General features: G+C 40.0%; 1 protein-coding gene across 1 annotated transcript in view; it reads left to right on the forward strand.

Annotated features, from left to right (window-relative positions):
* The first annotated feature begins 264 nt into the window (after positions 1 to 264).
* LOC109031693 (uncharacterized) overlaps positions 265 to 18,840 on the forward strand; it is a 41,078-nt gene continuing 22,502 nt past the window's right edge. Inside the window, exon 1 of the mRNA XM_019043363.2 lies at positions 265 to 970. Coding sequence (XP_018898908.2) covers positions 844 to 970 — 127 coding nt within the window. The 5' untranslated portion in view covers positions 265 to 843. The remainder of the gene's footprint in view (positions 971 to 18,840) is intronic.

The following is an 18,840-nucleotide window of genomic DNA, read 5'->3' on the forward strand; positions in this document are numbered from 1 at the left end:
AATGAAAATTAGACAAGTAACTGAAGCGAAACGAGCCCTCGGAAAAAATGCCTCTTAACAAAATTTCATAATCATAAAAAGAGCGAACCGGGGCCAAGCGCAGACTCAGACGCGCAGTCTTGTTCCTTTTTAGAGATAGCTCACCTGCGAGGAAGAAGAAACTTTTAACGCAGATCACAAATAAAATCGGGGCAGAGAATGACAGAGGAAAGAAAGAGAGGCGACCAAAACATGGAAAGAGATGAAAAGAAAAGAGAAAAAATAGGAAAACAAAACCTGTCCCATAAAGTGTTAAGGCGAAATGTCCAAACGGGCTGGATTGGTCTGCGTAGATCACGTGGTAGTGGAAACATCTTGGTGGGGGAATAGAGCGGGAAAGATCGGAGCCCCATGTCCGCTCCACAAGTAGTACTGAGTCGCTCGCCACAGTAGACGTTCAGAGCAGGAGCTCGTAGCTAGTGTGAAAGCTATCGGATTATTTCTGAATTGTAGTTCTCGTGATAATTAAATCCGTTTGTGCAACTTGTGTTTTTTTTTCAGTTTAAACCAATTCGAGTTCAGCAAAGTTCCGCGTTTCGTGCTGCCCTCATGTTTACATCTTTTCATCGCAATTGAAATTGATTTTCGTTTCGTATGGAAGTGTGAATATCGAAATTAACTCTGTGTTTTTACTAATATGAAAAATTTAGCTAAATGGATTTATGAGCACTTTCTACAGTTCAATTTGTATTTAACCGATACTCTGAAGAAGAAAAAGTTTTTCGTGCCCTAGCGGTTCTCGCGCATCGTTTTATTTTCAAATTGTGAATACTTGTTCCCTTTTGCTAATTGGAATATTTTATCATGGCGATTCCGTTTAATTTACCCTCGGACGAGGAGACCGAAGATCACTACAAGAGGCTGGATCAACTCTTGAAGGATCTGTACGACGTGCTTCGTCAAATTTTATTTCGACCTCGACCAATTCATGGTAAGTGCCACCCTGTTATATTTTGATTGTGCACCCACTTACTGTATTATTCACACGATCCCCTAATTCACTGTGTTTATTTTTGCACTTGATTTTCAATTCATAGCGTTCCCTGTGCTCTTTCCGTTTGGCGTTTAGCTTTATTCTTGTGTTATTAAAAATTAGTCCGTCCCTCAACAATCATCTATACCTCGCGATTCCCAAATTTCAAGCGTCGCGTCGTGTTGCGCATGCCGTCAATTCGAAAATTCGCGCCTCAGTTCGAAAGAGGGCACTGAAGCGCTTCCGCGAGTCTTGAGGTTCAGTTACACGATCAAATTGAGATATCAAACTGAAGCTATGATTAATGACAAAACACCTAAGGTGAGGATGCGACCAATGAGAGGCCCAATTTGATGGCTCAATTTGATCGTGTTACTGAACCTCAACACGTAAATTTCAGATCATGTTTCGATGCGTTTCTATTGATATTTCACTATAGATGGCGACATGTCTCTTTTTCTTATCACTCACTCGTTTTCTTTAATCTCAGTGAAAAATATAATTATCAGTTATCGTGTTGATACGTCTCTCGTTTTATCATCAAATAAAATAACCATACGGCGCGGCGCCGAGTTTTAATTCCTCTGATATATCCAGTGCGGTCAAATAGATTCCAAATTTAGACTGGTTTTTTTTTTCAGAGTTTTTCTAGAACATAGACTGTTTAGGGTTGTAGAACATAGTAGAACCTTCTTTAAAGTGCATTTTACCGGCAAATATTCAGGAACTGACGTAACTGCGATGAAATGCATCTACGTAAATAATCGATTTTTAATGTGCGCTTAGCTGCATGGTTAACGTTCATATTACACCGATTAGAATACGTTTATTTTGAAACAAATAACATCCGCAACTTTTTTTAGGTCGGCTTGTTTATTTGTGCTCAACGAATACCACGTTAAATCGAATAAATAAAAGGATAAGGAATAAAATCATAATGAATTTTACTACAAGTTTAAATTTTAGGTAGGTACATTTCGATTTTGCTTTAATTTTGGCCGATCAATTTTTTTTGCTCTCGTCACCGAGCAGATTCTGATCGAATTAATTTTGTTTGGTGCTTTGGCCGAGACACATAATGCGCAAAGTTTAAGAACTAAATAACCACTCCTTTAGTGCCGATACTCGTAATTATTTTCAACGAAAACTGCGTGAAATATCACTATAGGACTTTCTTTTCGATACTCGATAGTTCAACAAAATGTTTTAATCCACGTGACTATGCTATCAACCCTCACTATACCTCTTAAAATTCACTTCCTTTATTTTTCCGTTCATTGATTTTTAAAATCCCTGGATTAAGTATTTTATTGAATGGCGTTTTTCCTCAAATTAAGCCAATTTTTCTCATGGCTTCCTCAAGAAAAATTCGATCATGTCATTCAGTTTTGCAGTATGATTTCTCAATATCCATAATTTTTTTCAAATCAATATCGGGAATGCAGTATAATTCACTTACGCCATTACTTGATACTGCAATTTGTTCTATCGCTCAATAAAAATTACATTTATGTATAATTGCTTGAATAGAACTTAAAACCTCTTGACTGCGGCCACGTGCGTATTTTTGGGTGCTGCCACACAACTACGAGAGTAAAGGCGAGAATAATTTCTTGACTCGTGTTAATCTATTGGATGCCTATACGTACAAATGAACCGTCATGATTGATTATTGACTTCCTACACTGGATTAGAGATCCAAGCGTGAACGTGCAAAATCTCTGGGGGATCGCTAGGAAAATACCTAGTGAATTTTCAATTTTCCGGATTATAAATAGAGTTCCTCAAATTCTGGGAATTTCGTTTTTCCCGTGTCTAGTCACGTCCAAAGAATTTTAATCCTGCATGTGAGTAAGCCGCCCGTAATATCAGTGTTAACTTATGACTTGTCCTATCACCAAATTCCAAAACAATACTTACAACTATGTGATCAAAAAAAGAGGAGATAAAAACAAGTACAGTTAAATTTTCACCAAAACCCACAACATTAGGTAAGCACCCGATAAATTGCATGCAATTTTTTTTTTTTTTTTTTTTTTTTTTTTTTTTTTTTTTTTTTTATTTTTCCCCTCTGCATGACTGGATGAGCAACATTCCAAATTGTAGTCTACGAAACGTCTCGAAATGCAGCTCTGTTTATCATAATAATCGAAGACAATAGAAAATTGGTAGTTAAGTGATTTCTATGACTTGCAAGGAAAATCGGATTTTAAAAATTCTTACCAGGCTTTGTTTAAATCAAGTCGCTTCATTTTTTCCCCTAGTTCCACTATACCGCTGATAATTTGGGGGGGTTTCCTGTCTATCTCTCTCTCTACATCGTTTTCTTTATCATTCTTGCTTTGAACATTCGGTATGATTAGATTCAGTCTATTCATTATACCGGCCTTCGGAATTTCAATCTGGAGGTGCTATTTTTTAAAGCCTTCTAAAAGTGTTAGAAAATAAATATTTGAGGGTATCGTAAAATTTGTTGACAATGCCCAGTTTTATACTCCCGCCTTGAGCCATTAGCTGCTCCAGCGTGAAATTTTCTAAAACTCAGAGGAACAGAACAGCATTCTTACGACTTAACGTTTCTTATTCACGCAAAATGTCTCAACCTTAAAAAGTTGGTGCAGTAGTGAAAAATTATCACAGTTCCTACAATTTCGTCTTCCCTTCTCCCTCCGCCGGTAGGGTCCGTAACAGAATCCCCCCCCCCCCCCAAAAAAAAAACCCTCCCTGGGCCCCAGATCTAAAATTTTCGTGATACGACCATAAGTTTTAATTTACTAGGCTCCTTAATCTGAAATTTCGAAGTCTTGCAGTTTTACTAAGTTCAAGGGTTTTTAATTTTTTATTGGTATTCTTTTTCTGCAACTAGGGGCAATCATTGTATTATTTTCTACATAACGAGAAAATAAAATATTCTCAAAAGATTCCACTCTGCTCATTCTTGTCCATTTGATTTCTGTTTAAACTCGCCTTATTCATTTTGCAATTCAACAGTTCATCGAGGCTTGGAATATACGATAAAATACATGAGTTAATAATAAAGCCCCTGCGACCGGGAAAAATATTTACAGGGAAATTCAGGCAATTCTATCTTATATTCACGTGTGATAAATATTTACATTTGTATTTTCTTTCCTTTTTTTAAAATTTTATATTTACATGCTCCTGATGCTTTCATGATGCACTTTCATCATTCCAAACAGAATTCAGCGTTAAATATTCACATGTTATTTATTCTTGTTCCAATTCTTGCACTCAACAGCAATTTAATCATCATTCATCGTCTTGCTGGAAATCTATATCCATCACTAGGGATTTTCCAAAGCGATCAAGTTGAGCGTCCAACACAATTTTCTATCAAGGTGTGAAAAATAACCAGTGGCTTGCGTACTTTCAGTTTGAACGTAGATCACCTGTTCTAGTGCTCAACAATCTGCAAATTCTATGTGCTCTCATATTTCCACAATGACACCGTCAGAATGTCAGCATCACGTTTGCAGTGGTTTATCCTTTAAATAGTGTAGCAGCTTGTTTTCGCTCGAATCTGACGCAATAATTTGCTGTGTCGCGCAATATAAACAGGTGTTCGAGCATTTGTCTAAAGCTATCGTTTTTCATGGAAAATTGTGTAGTGGAATTTTGTTGAAACATAATTTTAAAATGTACCTTAAATCGACGCCATCAAACGGACAAACTAAATGCATGAGAAATAAATATACCTAAACAAAAATCTGGACTGAACTATCCTAAAATAAATTTCTCGAACATTGTATCGCGGTTTGCAACGTTGCAGATTTTTTGTCATTTTTTTTTCTTTCTTTCTTTCTTTCTTTTTTTTTTGGGGGGGGGGGGCATAATTCAGCATGTTAAATTTAAGAATATCGTTACATCCTGTTTTACTTGTGGTCAAAATAATTCAAATATATACATGTAATTAAAACAATTCCAGGAACTTAGATCAAGCATCAACGAAAACACGATAAAAAAATGAGTTCAAAACGGAACACGTAATGTTTCGAGTAGGTATTAAAGATTAGAAACACACCTGTTGTACAGCAAAACTTAGTCATCCCCCATAGTTGGAGATTCTACTTTAAAAACTCGGCTTATTGATGAGAGACCATGATGTGCCTTTTTTAGAGTTTAAGTACATTTCCTTTTCGCTTTGAAGTGAGTAAAAATATACCGTGCAGATAATGAAATCACAACTTTTGAAAGCGACTGTTGCGCAAACTGCACAGAAATCAACGTAAAATATAAATTATTTTGCGTTTTTCCTCTCGTATTAACCGGATGTAACACACGAACACAGCTATCTTTCTTAGTGTAGCTCTGTCCTCTCGGTGAAATGGGTAACACCATGAATTGGACCTTAGTTCATCAGAAAGGAACCAACCCACATTCAGTTGAAACTGAGACAAAGAGGTCTGAAGTTTTATTCATGCATACCTAAAGCTCAATGTAGAAAATAAACTTTAAACCCTTTTTTTTGTAAACGAATCTCTTTTTTTCGACTTCGAGTTTTTGGCAAGAGAAAATATACGACTAGTCGAACTCGAAAACATTCTTAACTCAATTTTTTCGAAAAGGGTTGGTTCCTCTCTGATGAACTCAGTCCAATTTTGGTTATTTCCCACTGAGGTGACTTATTCTTTTCGCGCGGCAGGAATCTTCTAAAACTTAATCATTATGCCGTCGAAAAATTTCAAGTCTTTTTTTTTTTTTTTTTTTTTTTTTTTTTTTCTTTTTTTTTTAACTTCTGAATGTGCACGACGGTATGCACGCATATTTTCATGGCAGCGCGCGTGCAAGCATATGTGCTGGGTGCAGCTCCTGCCAATTAAATGCGAACTTTTTACTCCCTATTTCTCGGTTTTTGCCCCATCGACGCGCAGTAACAAAGAGGAAAAAAACCAGTCGTGAAATCCGTTCAATGTTCGTCGTATGCACATATACCATCCACTAGAAACCGTTAATTAAAAATATTTGTCTCGTTTATTTTTTCCTACGAGCAGGAGCATATCTGTTCTTTATTTGAGTTTCTGCAAAAATCCCATTGCAATTTTTGCATGCCCTCGCATTAGTTCGTTCCTTCCAGGTGATTAAATGTTGGTTGTGTAACTGAGGAATGCAACTACTTGGATATGGCACAGACGAAAGCTAATTAAAATTAAGCATGAAAATTGACTCTTCAATGCATATCGAACGGACGTCTTCATCAGTTTCGTGGAAACGAGGAACGGAATTTCTAACAAAAATGCAATAAAAAAAAGTGGTCGAGGATAATGATTTCGAATTTTTCATGGAAGTAATGAAGATCGCGGCTCGCATGATTTTGCCGTCTAACCTAATTTTACCGCATACTTTTAGCATAGAATAATTTAATAATGTCGTCCCTTATGTTCTTAAAAGATGTTTTTGTAGTATGAATGAAGAATTGAAGGCACTCGTGTCATTTTTAATCCGATCAGTAAAGGCCGCCAGTGTCGCGCACCGGGTGAGGCGGTGAGTTTCTTGAGATTCAAAACGCCTTCACCTCCGCGCGTATGCAACACGCGCATCCATGAAGCTCGGATAGATGCATCTATGCTTTTTGATGAAATACGTAACGTCCTCGTCACATTCGACACCAACAGAGCGGAAAGGGAAGTCACTTTCCTCGCGATTGTGTGGACATCAAACCCTGCTTCGAGATCATATGATTTTTAAAGAGGTCGACTCTGCTTCAAAACGCAAGAAAAAAAATGACCGCAATTTAATACATTTTTTTACATTCCGGGCAGAAATGTAGTATATTTTCTGACGATTTGACGAATTATAAAAATGTATTGTCCTGAAAATACGCTCGATTTTTGGCAAGGCATTTTGCCTCGGAAATCAGAGGAACACCGCAAACTGTGCTCCCCACAAGCCGTTAGAGCATTTCGTTCGAGTACGACGCAAACGGAATAATCGAATATTACATTTGATAATTGGAAAATTTGATATTAATTTTTCTACACGTCGGAAAAAAACATAGTTCGTCAAATTAAAGACTATATCTTACCTTCTTCTTTTTGGAAATCAGGGAATGAGAAAAAAGAGAATTCTAGACTCAGTACGGTGATTAATTCTTCCGATAAAATGTCAGGACGTTTGATTCGAGCGAGTCGATTGTTCTTGCGAAAAGGCGGTGGGTACCTTCTTTTTTTTTTTTTTTATTCAAAATTCGAATAAAAATCTAGTTTGTGCCCAGCAAATTTGGAGGATGATGGAGAATTTGCACGAAAATATTTATTGATTCATTCGAGAGAGCTTAATGAGCTGTGTTCGCAGCATTTCTCACAATTTTTTCCTATGTGGAAAATTGTAGAAAAATATATTCAAAAGTTATAGATCTGCCGTCTTGTGACGTCATCAGCATTTCTCAAAATTTTTTCCTATGTGGAAAATTGTAGAAAAATATATTCAGAAGTTATAGATCTACCGTCTTGTGGCGTCATCAGGCGGAATTTTCCGTTTAAACTCATATATTTTAGCAGTTTCGAAACTTTGGTCAAATCTCCTCTAATGTATTGTTCATTGTGGAAACCAAAGTTATTAGCTGCGGTGCAATGGTTCCCTCTTTAACATGAAATTTACAAATTTCCAGACACCTGTAAATTTTCTTAGACGAAACCCCAGGTTTTCATCTAGAAACCTTGGTATAAATTGGCGATAAGAGCTGCGTTTCAAAATACCATAGGAATTCTTATAGCCGGCTGAAAAAGGCTACAGAAAATCATATAGCTGGCTGTAGAATGCTGAGAAAATCATACGGCCGGGCTATACGAAGCGATAAAAAACTATGCAGCCGGCTATAGTTCCTAATAGCCGGGCTTTACACTTTATCGCCTGACTGTTGCTTTTTCGCCATCGAGTATAAAAGGCTCTAAGAAATTGTGTAGAAATTCGTGTACTTTGGAAATCATTAAGTTTGATACGGAACCACCTTAATATTTATATAATACACATTATATTTTCCTTTAATACATATTTTTTTTTCATCAATTAAAACGAGAATAATCCATACAGGATGTGCAAACATTTCAAAATCATGAGTTGAATAACGCTGACTCCGCCAGATTAAACATTAGAGCCTAACACAAAGCGGAGCGGCGACGCACTGGTGCCTACAAACCCAACGGGATACTTCACGCATTGCGCAATGCGTGAAGTATCCCTGTTAGGTTTGTAGGCGCCAATGCGCGTTTCGTGCTCTCTGCCCGCTCGCCTCGCCGCAGCGTGCCACGGCGTCTGAAGCAACTATTTCACACCAGAGGTATTACACAAAATATCATAAGAAATTGAAGGCGCTCTAAGGTATAAGGAATGGCAGGCATCCATCAAAAGTATGGAGCTTTCCTCGCAAAATAAATCAAGATACTACGGCCCAAAAAGAGAGCAGTGGGCCAAAAACTCACTAAGTCCTAGCATCCGTAATTAGTGACGTTTAGCATACACTTTATCGCCTGGCTGTGAGTTGCTTAATCACTGTCGGCTATAAGAAATTGTGTAGCCGGCTATAGAAGCTATTGGAAATCTTAAAGCCGGCCGTAGGTCTATGGTTTTTTGGAACACAGATTCTACTGCCAATTTTTACCAGGGAACCTTTCTCTAGAAATCAGAGAACGATCAAACCCAGAATTCTCGACACGACGACGCCGCACAACGCTCTCGCTGCAAATCGTCAAGACGTTTCGTTAGAGTAAACCGTGTGTGGAGCGAGCGAGAGGGGTGCGAGGGGCGCGGGGTCTCCCGGGAGTCATGAAGAAGTGAAGATGAGGAGGACTCCGCTCAACAGGTTCGTTTCCAGCTGATTTGTTTAAGGCAGTCAAGTAGAGCGGCGCTCCTCGCCCGCCCGCCCGCCCGCTGCCGCGCCGCGACGCGTCTAGCTATCGACGTCGCGCCGGTCGTCGACGCTACGCCCAAGTCGTTGTTGCCGGGGCTCGCCAGACCGCTTGTCTGCTGCACTCAAGGTGCATTCAACTTTTCCCCACCCCGCCCCGCGCTGCGCTCCCCTCCGTTCGCCCACCTCACGCGCCCCTCTCTCTCTCTCTCTCTCCTTTCTCTCCTCTCTTCTCGCCCTTGCCCCCCTCAGAACCCCTGCTCCTCGCCTTGGTGCTTCCTCACCCCTTCTGGGCGAGTCGCAAGTTGTGTTGTGTCAAAACTGATCTGATGTCGGACACGCGACTGGTCCGCAGGTCATTGGTCCGTCGCTCGAGCTCCAAGTCGCGGTCATGATTCACCCTTCGACGTCATACTGTTTGCTGATTCAGGGTCGAGTGCATATTCCCAATGGACCTGTAGACAAGGTGCGAATTAAAGCATTTTGATGTATGTTTCTTCTTTAGCACCATTTGCTCGACGAAAATTTCTGAAATTATCCTCCATCTAAGATACTATCGTCTGAATTCAACATTGGTTACGAAAAATTTGAATTTCCCGTTCCGTTGAAAAATTCAGAGTCTACTTGAATCGAATCGCGAAATACAACGGTTTGCCTTTCAATAATCAAGTGTTTGTCCCTTTCTGTGTTTTGAAAATGTAAATACCTAATTCTGAGAAACATGTGCTGTAATGCTTAATTCGCACTTTATCTGGTGGTTCACTCCTATCAAGAGTATCAGTCCGTGCAAGGGAAATTTGGACGCAATCAAGTTGCCATGGATATTCAATTTTTCAAGGAGTGGACCTCTTAGTGATCGACGGCGGATACCCGGGTATCTGCGATTGTATTAAGAGTTTAAACGGATCATGTAAGCGCCTTATCCTTATTTGATCCCGGGAGTTTAATTTCATGAGAAACTGAAATCTGAAAAAACGTATTTTACTCTGAGTAGTTACAACATTTCATCTCCAAATATTCCAAGTTAACGTGAAAAATAAGAATGGAGATCTCTTTCTACTCGTCTCACAACTGAATTTTTAATGGATGTCTGATAACGTGGTAATGTTCTCACAACGTGCCAATCTAGTCCTTGCTCCCGCAAAATTCCCCTTCAATTCCCGTCGACGGCAATTTGACCACATGCGTGCTCGAATAGTTATCTCAGAACGCCGTGCAAGTCGCACATCAATATTTGAATCCATGCATACTTAGGCTGTAGAATGTTGCGCCATATATGTCAGTATTGTTAGTTTGATCACAGGAATCAGATGCCCGCTCCCTTATACTTACGCGTACCAACTCCTTTGGTCCTCTTCAAAGCTTTGAGCCTCTGTCAGGAACTTTTACGTATTTGTTCCGCTCTTTAAACTAATCTCTGTATTTTCTGCCATCATTAAATGTGCATTTTAAAGGATTATTTCTCTCTTGTGAGTTGAGTTTATACATTTGAATACGTCTGTAATTTTTGCGTCAACTAAGTGATTTAGCTCATCATCCAGCTATTATATGTTGGTATGATGACTGTTGCTCTCAGCTCCCTTCATAGAGAAACTTTCCGGAAAAAGGGCAGATAACAAAAAATCGCGTTTGAGGAAAATTCATTTTACTTAAGTTTCCATTATTACTCTTGACTTACTTTACTTACTTACTCTCTTCCTTTTTTACTTATGTTAACTTACATCGCAGCCTGGACTCCCGATTTCCCCTTCTCGATTTTCGAAGCCACAGTCAGTGGCCAAAGAGGAATGATGGAAACATCAAACTTATTTATCTCAAATGCAATTTTTTGCGATATGTCCTTTTTCCAGAGAGCTCCTCAATCGTCCATAAGGAAGGGTTTCTTGTCCCCGCTCCATACTCTCCCTCTAAAGGTACTCAAGCAAATAATGACGTCAAGACAGTATGGTCCAGGCGAGTATGCGCGAGGAAGAAGTAGAGAGCGGGCGATTGAGGAAGGTCAAGTTTGCAGATGGCAAGTTGCGATAGGACAATGGGCGCCGTCCGTCGAGATCCGTGCGGAACGCGATCAGGTCCGCAGGAAGGTGGAAGATGCAAGTTCCGTGCGGCCGGGCCGTGCCGTGCGGGTCTTCCGCGGTGTGCCCAAGAGCCGGGCCGGGGCTCCAGCGACCAAGACGGGACCGTTGGCGCTGCCCTTGACATAGTTCCTCGCTCCTTACTCCTTATCCAATTGGTTGCACCGCTGCACTCCGCGCTGAGCGCCTACGTCACGCTTCTGCGGCGCCGCGCGCCGCTCCACGCTGCACCCAACATTATGGACTGCACTTGACGTATTACTGCCCTCTCCCTCGTCGTTGTCATATCGTCGTCCACCCTTGGTGTCCCCGAATTGAACTCACACTGGAAAAAAGTCTCTTGGATCTAGAGTCCAGACTCTTGAAAAAGTCGACAAGAGATATATATTGATTCATACGGATTTTAACTTGAATCGAGACGCGCCTAGACGCTTTATTAAGCGGATTTCCTTTTGATTCAAGTAATTCTGATTAAATCAAGAGTACTCTTTCTTGTTAAATTTTTCATGAGTTTAGAGAAAAGTCTCTTGGAATTAGAGCTCAGGCTCTTAAAAAATTCGACAAGAAATCTACACTCTTGAATCACGTGAATTTTTGCTGGAATCTGGAGCCCAGCCTCCTAAACAAAGCGGATTCTCTTTTGATTCAAGAAGTAAAAATCCGATTTAATCCTAAATTCTCTTTCTTGTCATTTTTTTCAAAAGCCTGGACTCTTGATTCAAGAGACTACTTTTTCAGTGAGTTGCTTCTACTACCTGTCCCATAGCTCGGAAAAGGAAGGAAGAGATAAATGTCACATCAGAACATGGCACCATTCAACATAAAAAGTGATAGCTTGGGAAATGGGCGTGACTACAGAATTTTTTTTAATTTTTACCTATTTTTTTTGGACTCATCTTAATCGGTTTTATATGATTCCCTCAAAGCGTCTGACAAAAAATAATTGCTCTTGCTACACCTAATTTTCTCTGATAGACTTAGAACCGCATTAATGGTACATCACTGTGAACAATCCTGCGCAGGAACATAATGTATTAGCACTCCCACCATGAATGAGAAGGAGAAAAAAAACCGTTCTCACCAACAACTACCGTGAATGCAGAAAAAGGAGCGCTTTAGTGCGCTGGTTTAGTGGCTTGAATATATGTATTAACAAAGTATAAACGTATAACTTTTTCTTATTTCCCCTCTGTTGAACATAACAAATCTTTTCGGAGCTCACGTGGCAACACGGATTTTCCGAGTGCAAGGACTCTACCGTGCAGTGACAGTTGGAGCGTAAGCTATCATTAGAAGTCTACCTTGTCCTCCGTTAGAAGCACGACACCGAAACTCCAAGTTTGACAGAAATTGAAAGTACCGAGGAGTGTGTCAGCGCCTCTAGCAACCGGCTACCACCCTGCTAAGCGAGAACAACGCAAATCCAATGTAAATCCCACGTACATACACGTTTTTTGCTAATAATGAGTGCGACAGACTCGTGCAGTATTGGTGTGAGCGTTCTCGATTTTGCACTACTTTTATCTCAGCCACCAATTTTCTTCCACAGCTCACCCAACTGACCACACACCGCGCTCTCAATCTGTCGCGACTTCTCAATAGCGCACAGTGGAGCGTGTCCGTGGAGTGGTCGAACGCGGTGTGGAGCAGTAGCGTGGCGTGCTATAATATATCAATTGGACAAAATTTTGCAATTCAGAACTGAAATTCCTGGCCCATCCGTAAAAAAAAAACTTATGTGCATAGGAAAAGTAATAGTACATACGTTGTTTCTAAACTGAGTCAGAAATTGTAGTTCCGAATTGCAAAATGTAGTCCAATTGATCTTTAACCTATAGAAAAGGATCGATAAACAGAATATTCGCAACGAGCACCTTAATATTCGATTCTTTACCACAGCTTCAAATGGGAAAATATCGATGACCAATCATTCACGGCCTGCCACTGATGTGGAAACTTTGAGAGCTTTTTTCTTTATTGACACTACACGCGGCTTTTTAAAAACGGTTTCATCAGTTTTTCTGTTTTTACTACAACGCACCCCTTGAAGTTTATAATGTCATGTATAAAACATAAAAATTTGCGATTTCATCAGAAAAAATTCCAACTTCTCTCATTGGCTTGTTCTGTTGTGCGGCGCCACCACTGATTTTATTGTGGTTGCTCTATCAGTCTCTGTCGGTAGCCATTAATCACCTGTCCGAGCTCACTTTCATGAACTCAATATTGAGTGCTTTGGATAGTGTCTATGAACACGTAGATTGTGGGCTGCCGATTATGGTGCTTTGGTGTATTCCTTGAACCCTTAATGCATGTCATAAATTGATACCTGTGCGTCGGCGACAAGCCCTCCACATTACAACTCAGTAGAGTCGCTTTGGAGAGACAGAGAGTGTAAACGTTTCAAATCGCGGGATAAAGGAGTTGATTTTCCTCTAAAAGAGCGTAGTTAATCTTTGCAATTGGTGAACATGTAATCTTTATTCCCGTTTGTGACACTGTGGAGGCCTAAAATACGGGAACCAATCAGAAATGGATTCAAATTGTCTTGACTCTCAGTATAAAGGGACTCTAGTTAAAACAAACAGGCATAGCGTTCACCGTGACCAACTGACCACCCCTTCCACATAAGCGTCACGTAATTTATGAACGCTCTCTAGAGAAAAATACACCTCGAAATTAGGCGGATCCAGACATCTCGAAGGGGGGCGTAAGGGGAGTCAGGGGGCCTATCCCAGAATATTTGTGCATTTTTGAAGCATCTAACATACAGTTTGAATCAATTTCGTCGTAAATAATCAGCAAATGTGTATTATTATTTCCTACTCTTTTCGCCGTTCCTTCCTTCTCTCTGTCTTCTCTTTTTCTTCGTCCTTTTTTCCGGCGAACGGGAAAGGGGGTGCGCACACCCCCTTCGCCCCCCCCCCTGAATCCGTCCATGTGTACAACCGGGAGTAATTGGAATTACTTTTTGAGGTTCGACGTCTCTGGGCGGTCAGAAAGGGGTCAAGCAACATGTGAGCACTGAGCAGGGAGCGGGCGTAATGATGAATTGTGTACCAAAGCGTATGCGCTATTGATAGAACGATGCAGAGCTGGGACGTCTACTCTTAAACCATTTAACAGTGCCGATGATTTAGCATAATTAAGATTCATTAAATTCGCGCAAGTCGTTGGTTGTGTCTTACGTGCCCGACTATCGTTTGAGGTCGTTCACTCGGGGAGCAGGGGTGTGCACTCTGCACTGCAATGGCGTGGCGTGAATTGCGATATATCGATTGTTATGCCATTTAAAACTATGGTAAAAAATCGATAATTAAGGTGTTCGCTGCGAATACCCTGTTTATCGATCCTTTTCCATAGGTTTAAATGGCATAACAATCGATATATCGCTATTCACGCCACGCCACTGCTGCACTGTGCACTGTGCACGTCGCCTCTGGGGCAATCGTGTCATCGGGAGTTGCATCTCGGAACAAGAGCGGTCGGTTCGCGCCTTCTAGTAGCTCTATAGTGCCGTTCATACCTACAGTTATAGATCGTTTTCGATAGTAGTTCGATGTATCGTTTGGTTCAAAACAATAGAACATAACCTCAAACACAACTTTCAGAAGTTCAGTCGGAAAAGCTGAAAATGAGGAAATTCCCAACTATTTCACCTTGCGATGCCATTTAGCACTCATAAGAATAAAAAATCTATCAGAAGAACCCCGGTTTGCTCAGATTACTCGATTGACTTTAAGGCTATGTTTACATGTTGAACCAATCGATATCGATTACAATCTCACCTATTTGATGTATCGAAAACGATCTATTAACAACTATCAAGTCCAAGAAAAATTTGTGTGTATTGTAGCCTACTGATTGTATTCAAGCTAATAGGAACTATTTTACACGCAAATCTATGCACATAGCTCCTTTTAGCAAAAATACGTCCAACTGTTAATCTCGATAAATTTTCGTTCCGCAGGACAAGAGATTGTAACATCATTTCAACGCTGCACAATGTTCACTTATGGGTTGAATGTTCAGTGGGAAACTTTAAGAAAAACTCACCTGAAAATTTCTCTTTATTTTCCCTCATCTTTGTACATTTTGATCTCGCCATCAATATTTTCCGTTTATTTTTAATTCGTATTTTCTTAGTGAATATGTGGGTGATTCTTCAAATACAAGTGCGATAAGAGTGCAAACTTGGTGACCTGATGTTTATTGATGATCTTTGAAATATAATTTTTGTAAGAAGAATAATCTCGAGAGTCAGTAGTGAAGTCAGTTTCAAGGTAAAAAGAGTAAATGATACTCCCATCATGGCCGGATTTACCTACTTGCCGCCCATGGGCCGCCTCTATTTTGACGCCCTCTTCTCATTCATTTTGAAACATCAATAAAAACCATCAAGTGAACGTGCCGGAGGGAGAAGGGTAGGGTGCATAATAAGACGCGTTCACTCGTGTTGGACACATTTTTTGCGTAAGCCCTGTCAACGTTACTAGCAAAATTTCACGGAACTTCGTGCGAAAGTTCAGTTCCGTAAACCTATCTCTGTGTGGACAAGGCCTTTCATTTGTAAGAAATGGACTAAAAAATTAAGAAAGAACAAACATAAATGTGGTTTAATAATTTTAACTTCTGCCGCCGTGCCGCGCTGACCACACTGTGTTTGGCGCAATGCGTGAAGTATTCATGTAGTCTTGTAGGCACTGTGCGTTTCACGCCGCGCCGACCGCTGTTGACCGTACTGTGTTTGACGCAATGTGTGAAGTATTCATGCAGTCTCAAAGGCGCTAATATGTGTTACATGCCGACCGCCGCACCGAGGGCTTCCCCTTTTCATCTTAAGTCCTCACTCTCTGCGCCGCGCCGCTCCAGGCCAAATTACGTGTTTGGTTTCTCTCTTAACTCAACTAATTAAAGGTGCGCAGTCTTTTGTATCGCCGGAATACGAAAAAAATTAATAAACTCTCAGGAAATGAGAGATTTTGTCACCTTTTCTTGTTTGCAATTTTATTCTGAATCCTATTTTTTTGTACCTGCATTTAAAAAAATTGCAAAATTTGCCGCCCCCTAATTTTGCCGCTATGGGCCGCCCCCTTAATCCGGCCCTGACTCCCATCTAAGAAAACCGTGTGATGTCAATTTTCAAAAAAATTACTCAAAATCAACACCCTAGTGGTGTCCATTATCAAAAACGTTGAAACTCTTAAAAAAAGAATGTAACTTGTGAATACAAATAAATCTAAAATAGAAGGAGAGAGAAAGATAACTGTCTATAAAATGCACGCTTATGCGAACGTGTCCTGAATTGAAATAAAAAGCAACTATATGAAAAGTAATGAAAGGAGAAAGACAGGTCCCTCGTGGCTTTTTCTCCGTGTTCACCTCATTACCTAGCTCTTGCATAAAATTGTGTAGTTTTATTGTCGAACGATTTCATGCACCTTAAAATTTTACAACGTGATATTATCCAAGTGCTTAAATGACGAAAGGTCTCTTTTTTTTACATTGTGACAATCTGATTGTTTTGAAACGAAAGCAAACTGCATGTTAATAGCATTTCTACTAATCTCCGTATTAATTCCTGTGCATCACATAAACCGGTCAGCAATGCGCCGTTATTATTCTCTCCTTAATGATTCGCGCCTCTTGCCTCTTGGTGCCGTCACTCAAACAGGAGACAAAGAAAGACAAGGTCAAAAACTAACCTATTTATTTCCGCCGTTTGAATAATCGCCGGGGGTATGATAACGTTCGAGTTTTTTATAATTAGACGCTCATGTATCCCTGTTCTCCGGGCGATAAGAACTTTTCACGGTCACCTCAAGTTCGGTGCAGTTGCAAGGTTGCAACGAGCTCCCCGTGCGCAGTCGGCTGCATAAACTCTTTTGTTCTCGATTCTCTCATTCCTCATTCCTTCCGTTTTGCATCTTGGATGTTTCTGTCAGCTACTCCGCGTTAATTGCAAGTTAATTAGTAACCGCCATAAGCCGGGCTTTTTCTTTAGTTTCTCTCCCTCACTGGAAAAAAAAAACACATTGGATCTAGAGTCCACACTCTTGAAAACATTGACAAGAAAAGATGTTCTTGGTTCAATCGGATTTTTGCTTGAATCAAAACGAAATCCGCTTAAATTAAGAGGCTTGGTTCTTAATTTAAGCTAGATTCTGATTGAATCAGGAGTACTTTTTCTTGTCGATGTTTTTAAGAGTCTGGACTCTAGATCCAACGTGTTTTTTTTTTTCCCCCAGTGCTCCTTAGACTTTTCGTTCAAGGAATCTAAAGTTTGTTCGTTAATTGAAGAGAAGCTTATGACGCTAATATTAAATTCGGATCGGAATGTATTAGTTTTTTTTACTTGTATTATTTTAATCAATTTTTGATTCGTATTATTATGTTTACTATTGGGTCCGCCTCCTGGATACTCCACGGCCAAACCCTTGGAGATTTGTGTCACTGCCAGCCTGATGAGAATAATCGAGGAAGTTTGAAAAATTGCAATCCAGCAGAAATTTTGAAAGCACTCTGGCATGATGAGGAGAGGAAGATAGAAAAATTTGACCATTTTTACCGATACGGTACTAGGCAATATTTTAGGCTCTCGTCATATCCAAGAAGCGGAATAAGTATTATCTCATCAGCATTTCTCGCATCAATAAATTAATTCAAGTACACGATTTTCTGTTTAAAACTCCATTCGTAATTTTCTATTAGTCCATTTTGGCATTAGAATCATCCGAGGAAATCCCCCAAATAACTGCCTCTAGGCTATTCAGTTAACAGGAAAAAAAAAACATTACGAACAAAATAACGCGATATAAACCAACTGAGATGCCTCTCCGAAAGATAGACTCTGCATTCGAACAATGCGCGGAGCGTAAACCAATGGAAGAACATTCGAAGTTGGGTTCAAACCTAACATACAACTATTCGAACTCCGCGGTGGACCGGGTTGCATACGCTCGACTTTGCGGGCGAGTTTTGCGCACGGCTTTCGAGATAGGGTACAGGTGCAAATAGTGTTTTCCTCGAACTTAAGGATAGTCTATTTTGGTCGATGGAAGGACGCCTCTGTCGCGCAGATTTGTAACGGGATATTCACAAACTGAGATGCTTCTCGTAGGACGAACACTGCACTTGAATCATGCAAAATACACTGAGCGTAAATCAATGAAAGAATCTGCGAAGTTGGGTTTGGACACAGCATCCAGCTTTTTTAACTCTGTGGTGGGCCTGGTTTCATACGCGATCCAGGAAAACATCGATTACTCGTGCCCAATCCCGAGAGTTTTTATCGCGAGCACGCGTCGGTCGTGTGCCGAGCTCAAATTTCGCCTGCAATATAGTGCGTATGCAACCGGGCCCTCCGCAGAGTTAATATAGTTGCATGCAGGGTTCAAACCCAACTTCGCGCATTCTTCCATTGTTCTTTGTGTTGTTTTGAGTTGTAAAAGCAAGCGTTCTATTATTCATAGTGTTTAAAAAAGGGCTCAGATTTTACAGAAAATAATACGAGAAGAAAAGAAAATAAGAAGAGAAAGAAGATTTGAGTATATCAAGTTTAACCGAAAGGAACGAATCCTTATTAAGTTGAAACTGAGAAAAAGAGGTTTGAAGTTCTATTACTCCATAAGACCCAATATAGAAAATAAATTTTAACCCCTCTTTTCACAAACTATTTTTTTTCTTTTTTTTTACTTTAGCTTTTGACAGGAGAAAATATGCAACCAGAGGAACTCAAAAACATTCTTCATTAAACTTTTTCAAAAATGTGAGTTTTTTCCCATCTGCTAAGCTTGGTCCAAATAATCCTAGGAAAAATACAGAGTAAAATTGACTTTACAAAGAGTAACGTTGGTGCACTGGAAAAAAAACACATTGGATCTAAAGTC

The sequence above is a fragment of the Bemisia tabaci genome, chromosome 5 (genome assembly GCF_918797505.1).
Source record: "Bemisia tabaci chromosome 5, PGI_BMITA_v3".
Taxonomy (NCBI): domain Eukaryota; kingdom Metazoa; phylum Arthropoda; class Insecta; order Hemiptera; family Aleyrodidae; genus Bemisia; species Bemisia tabaci.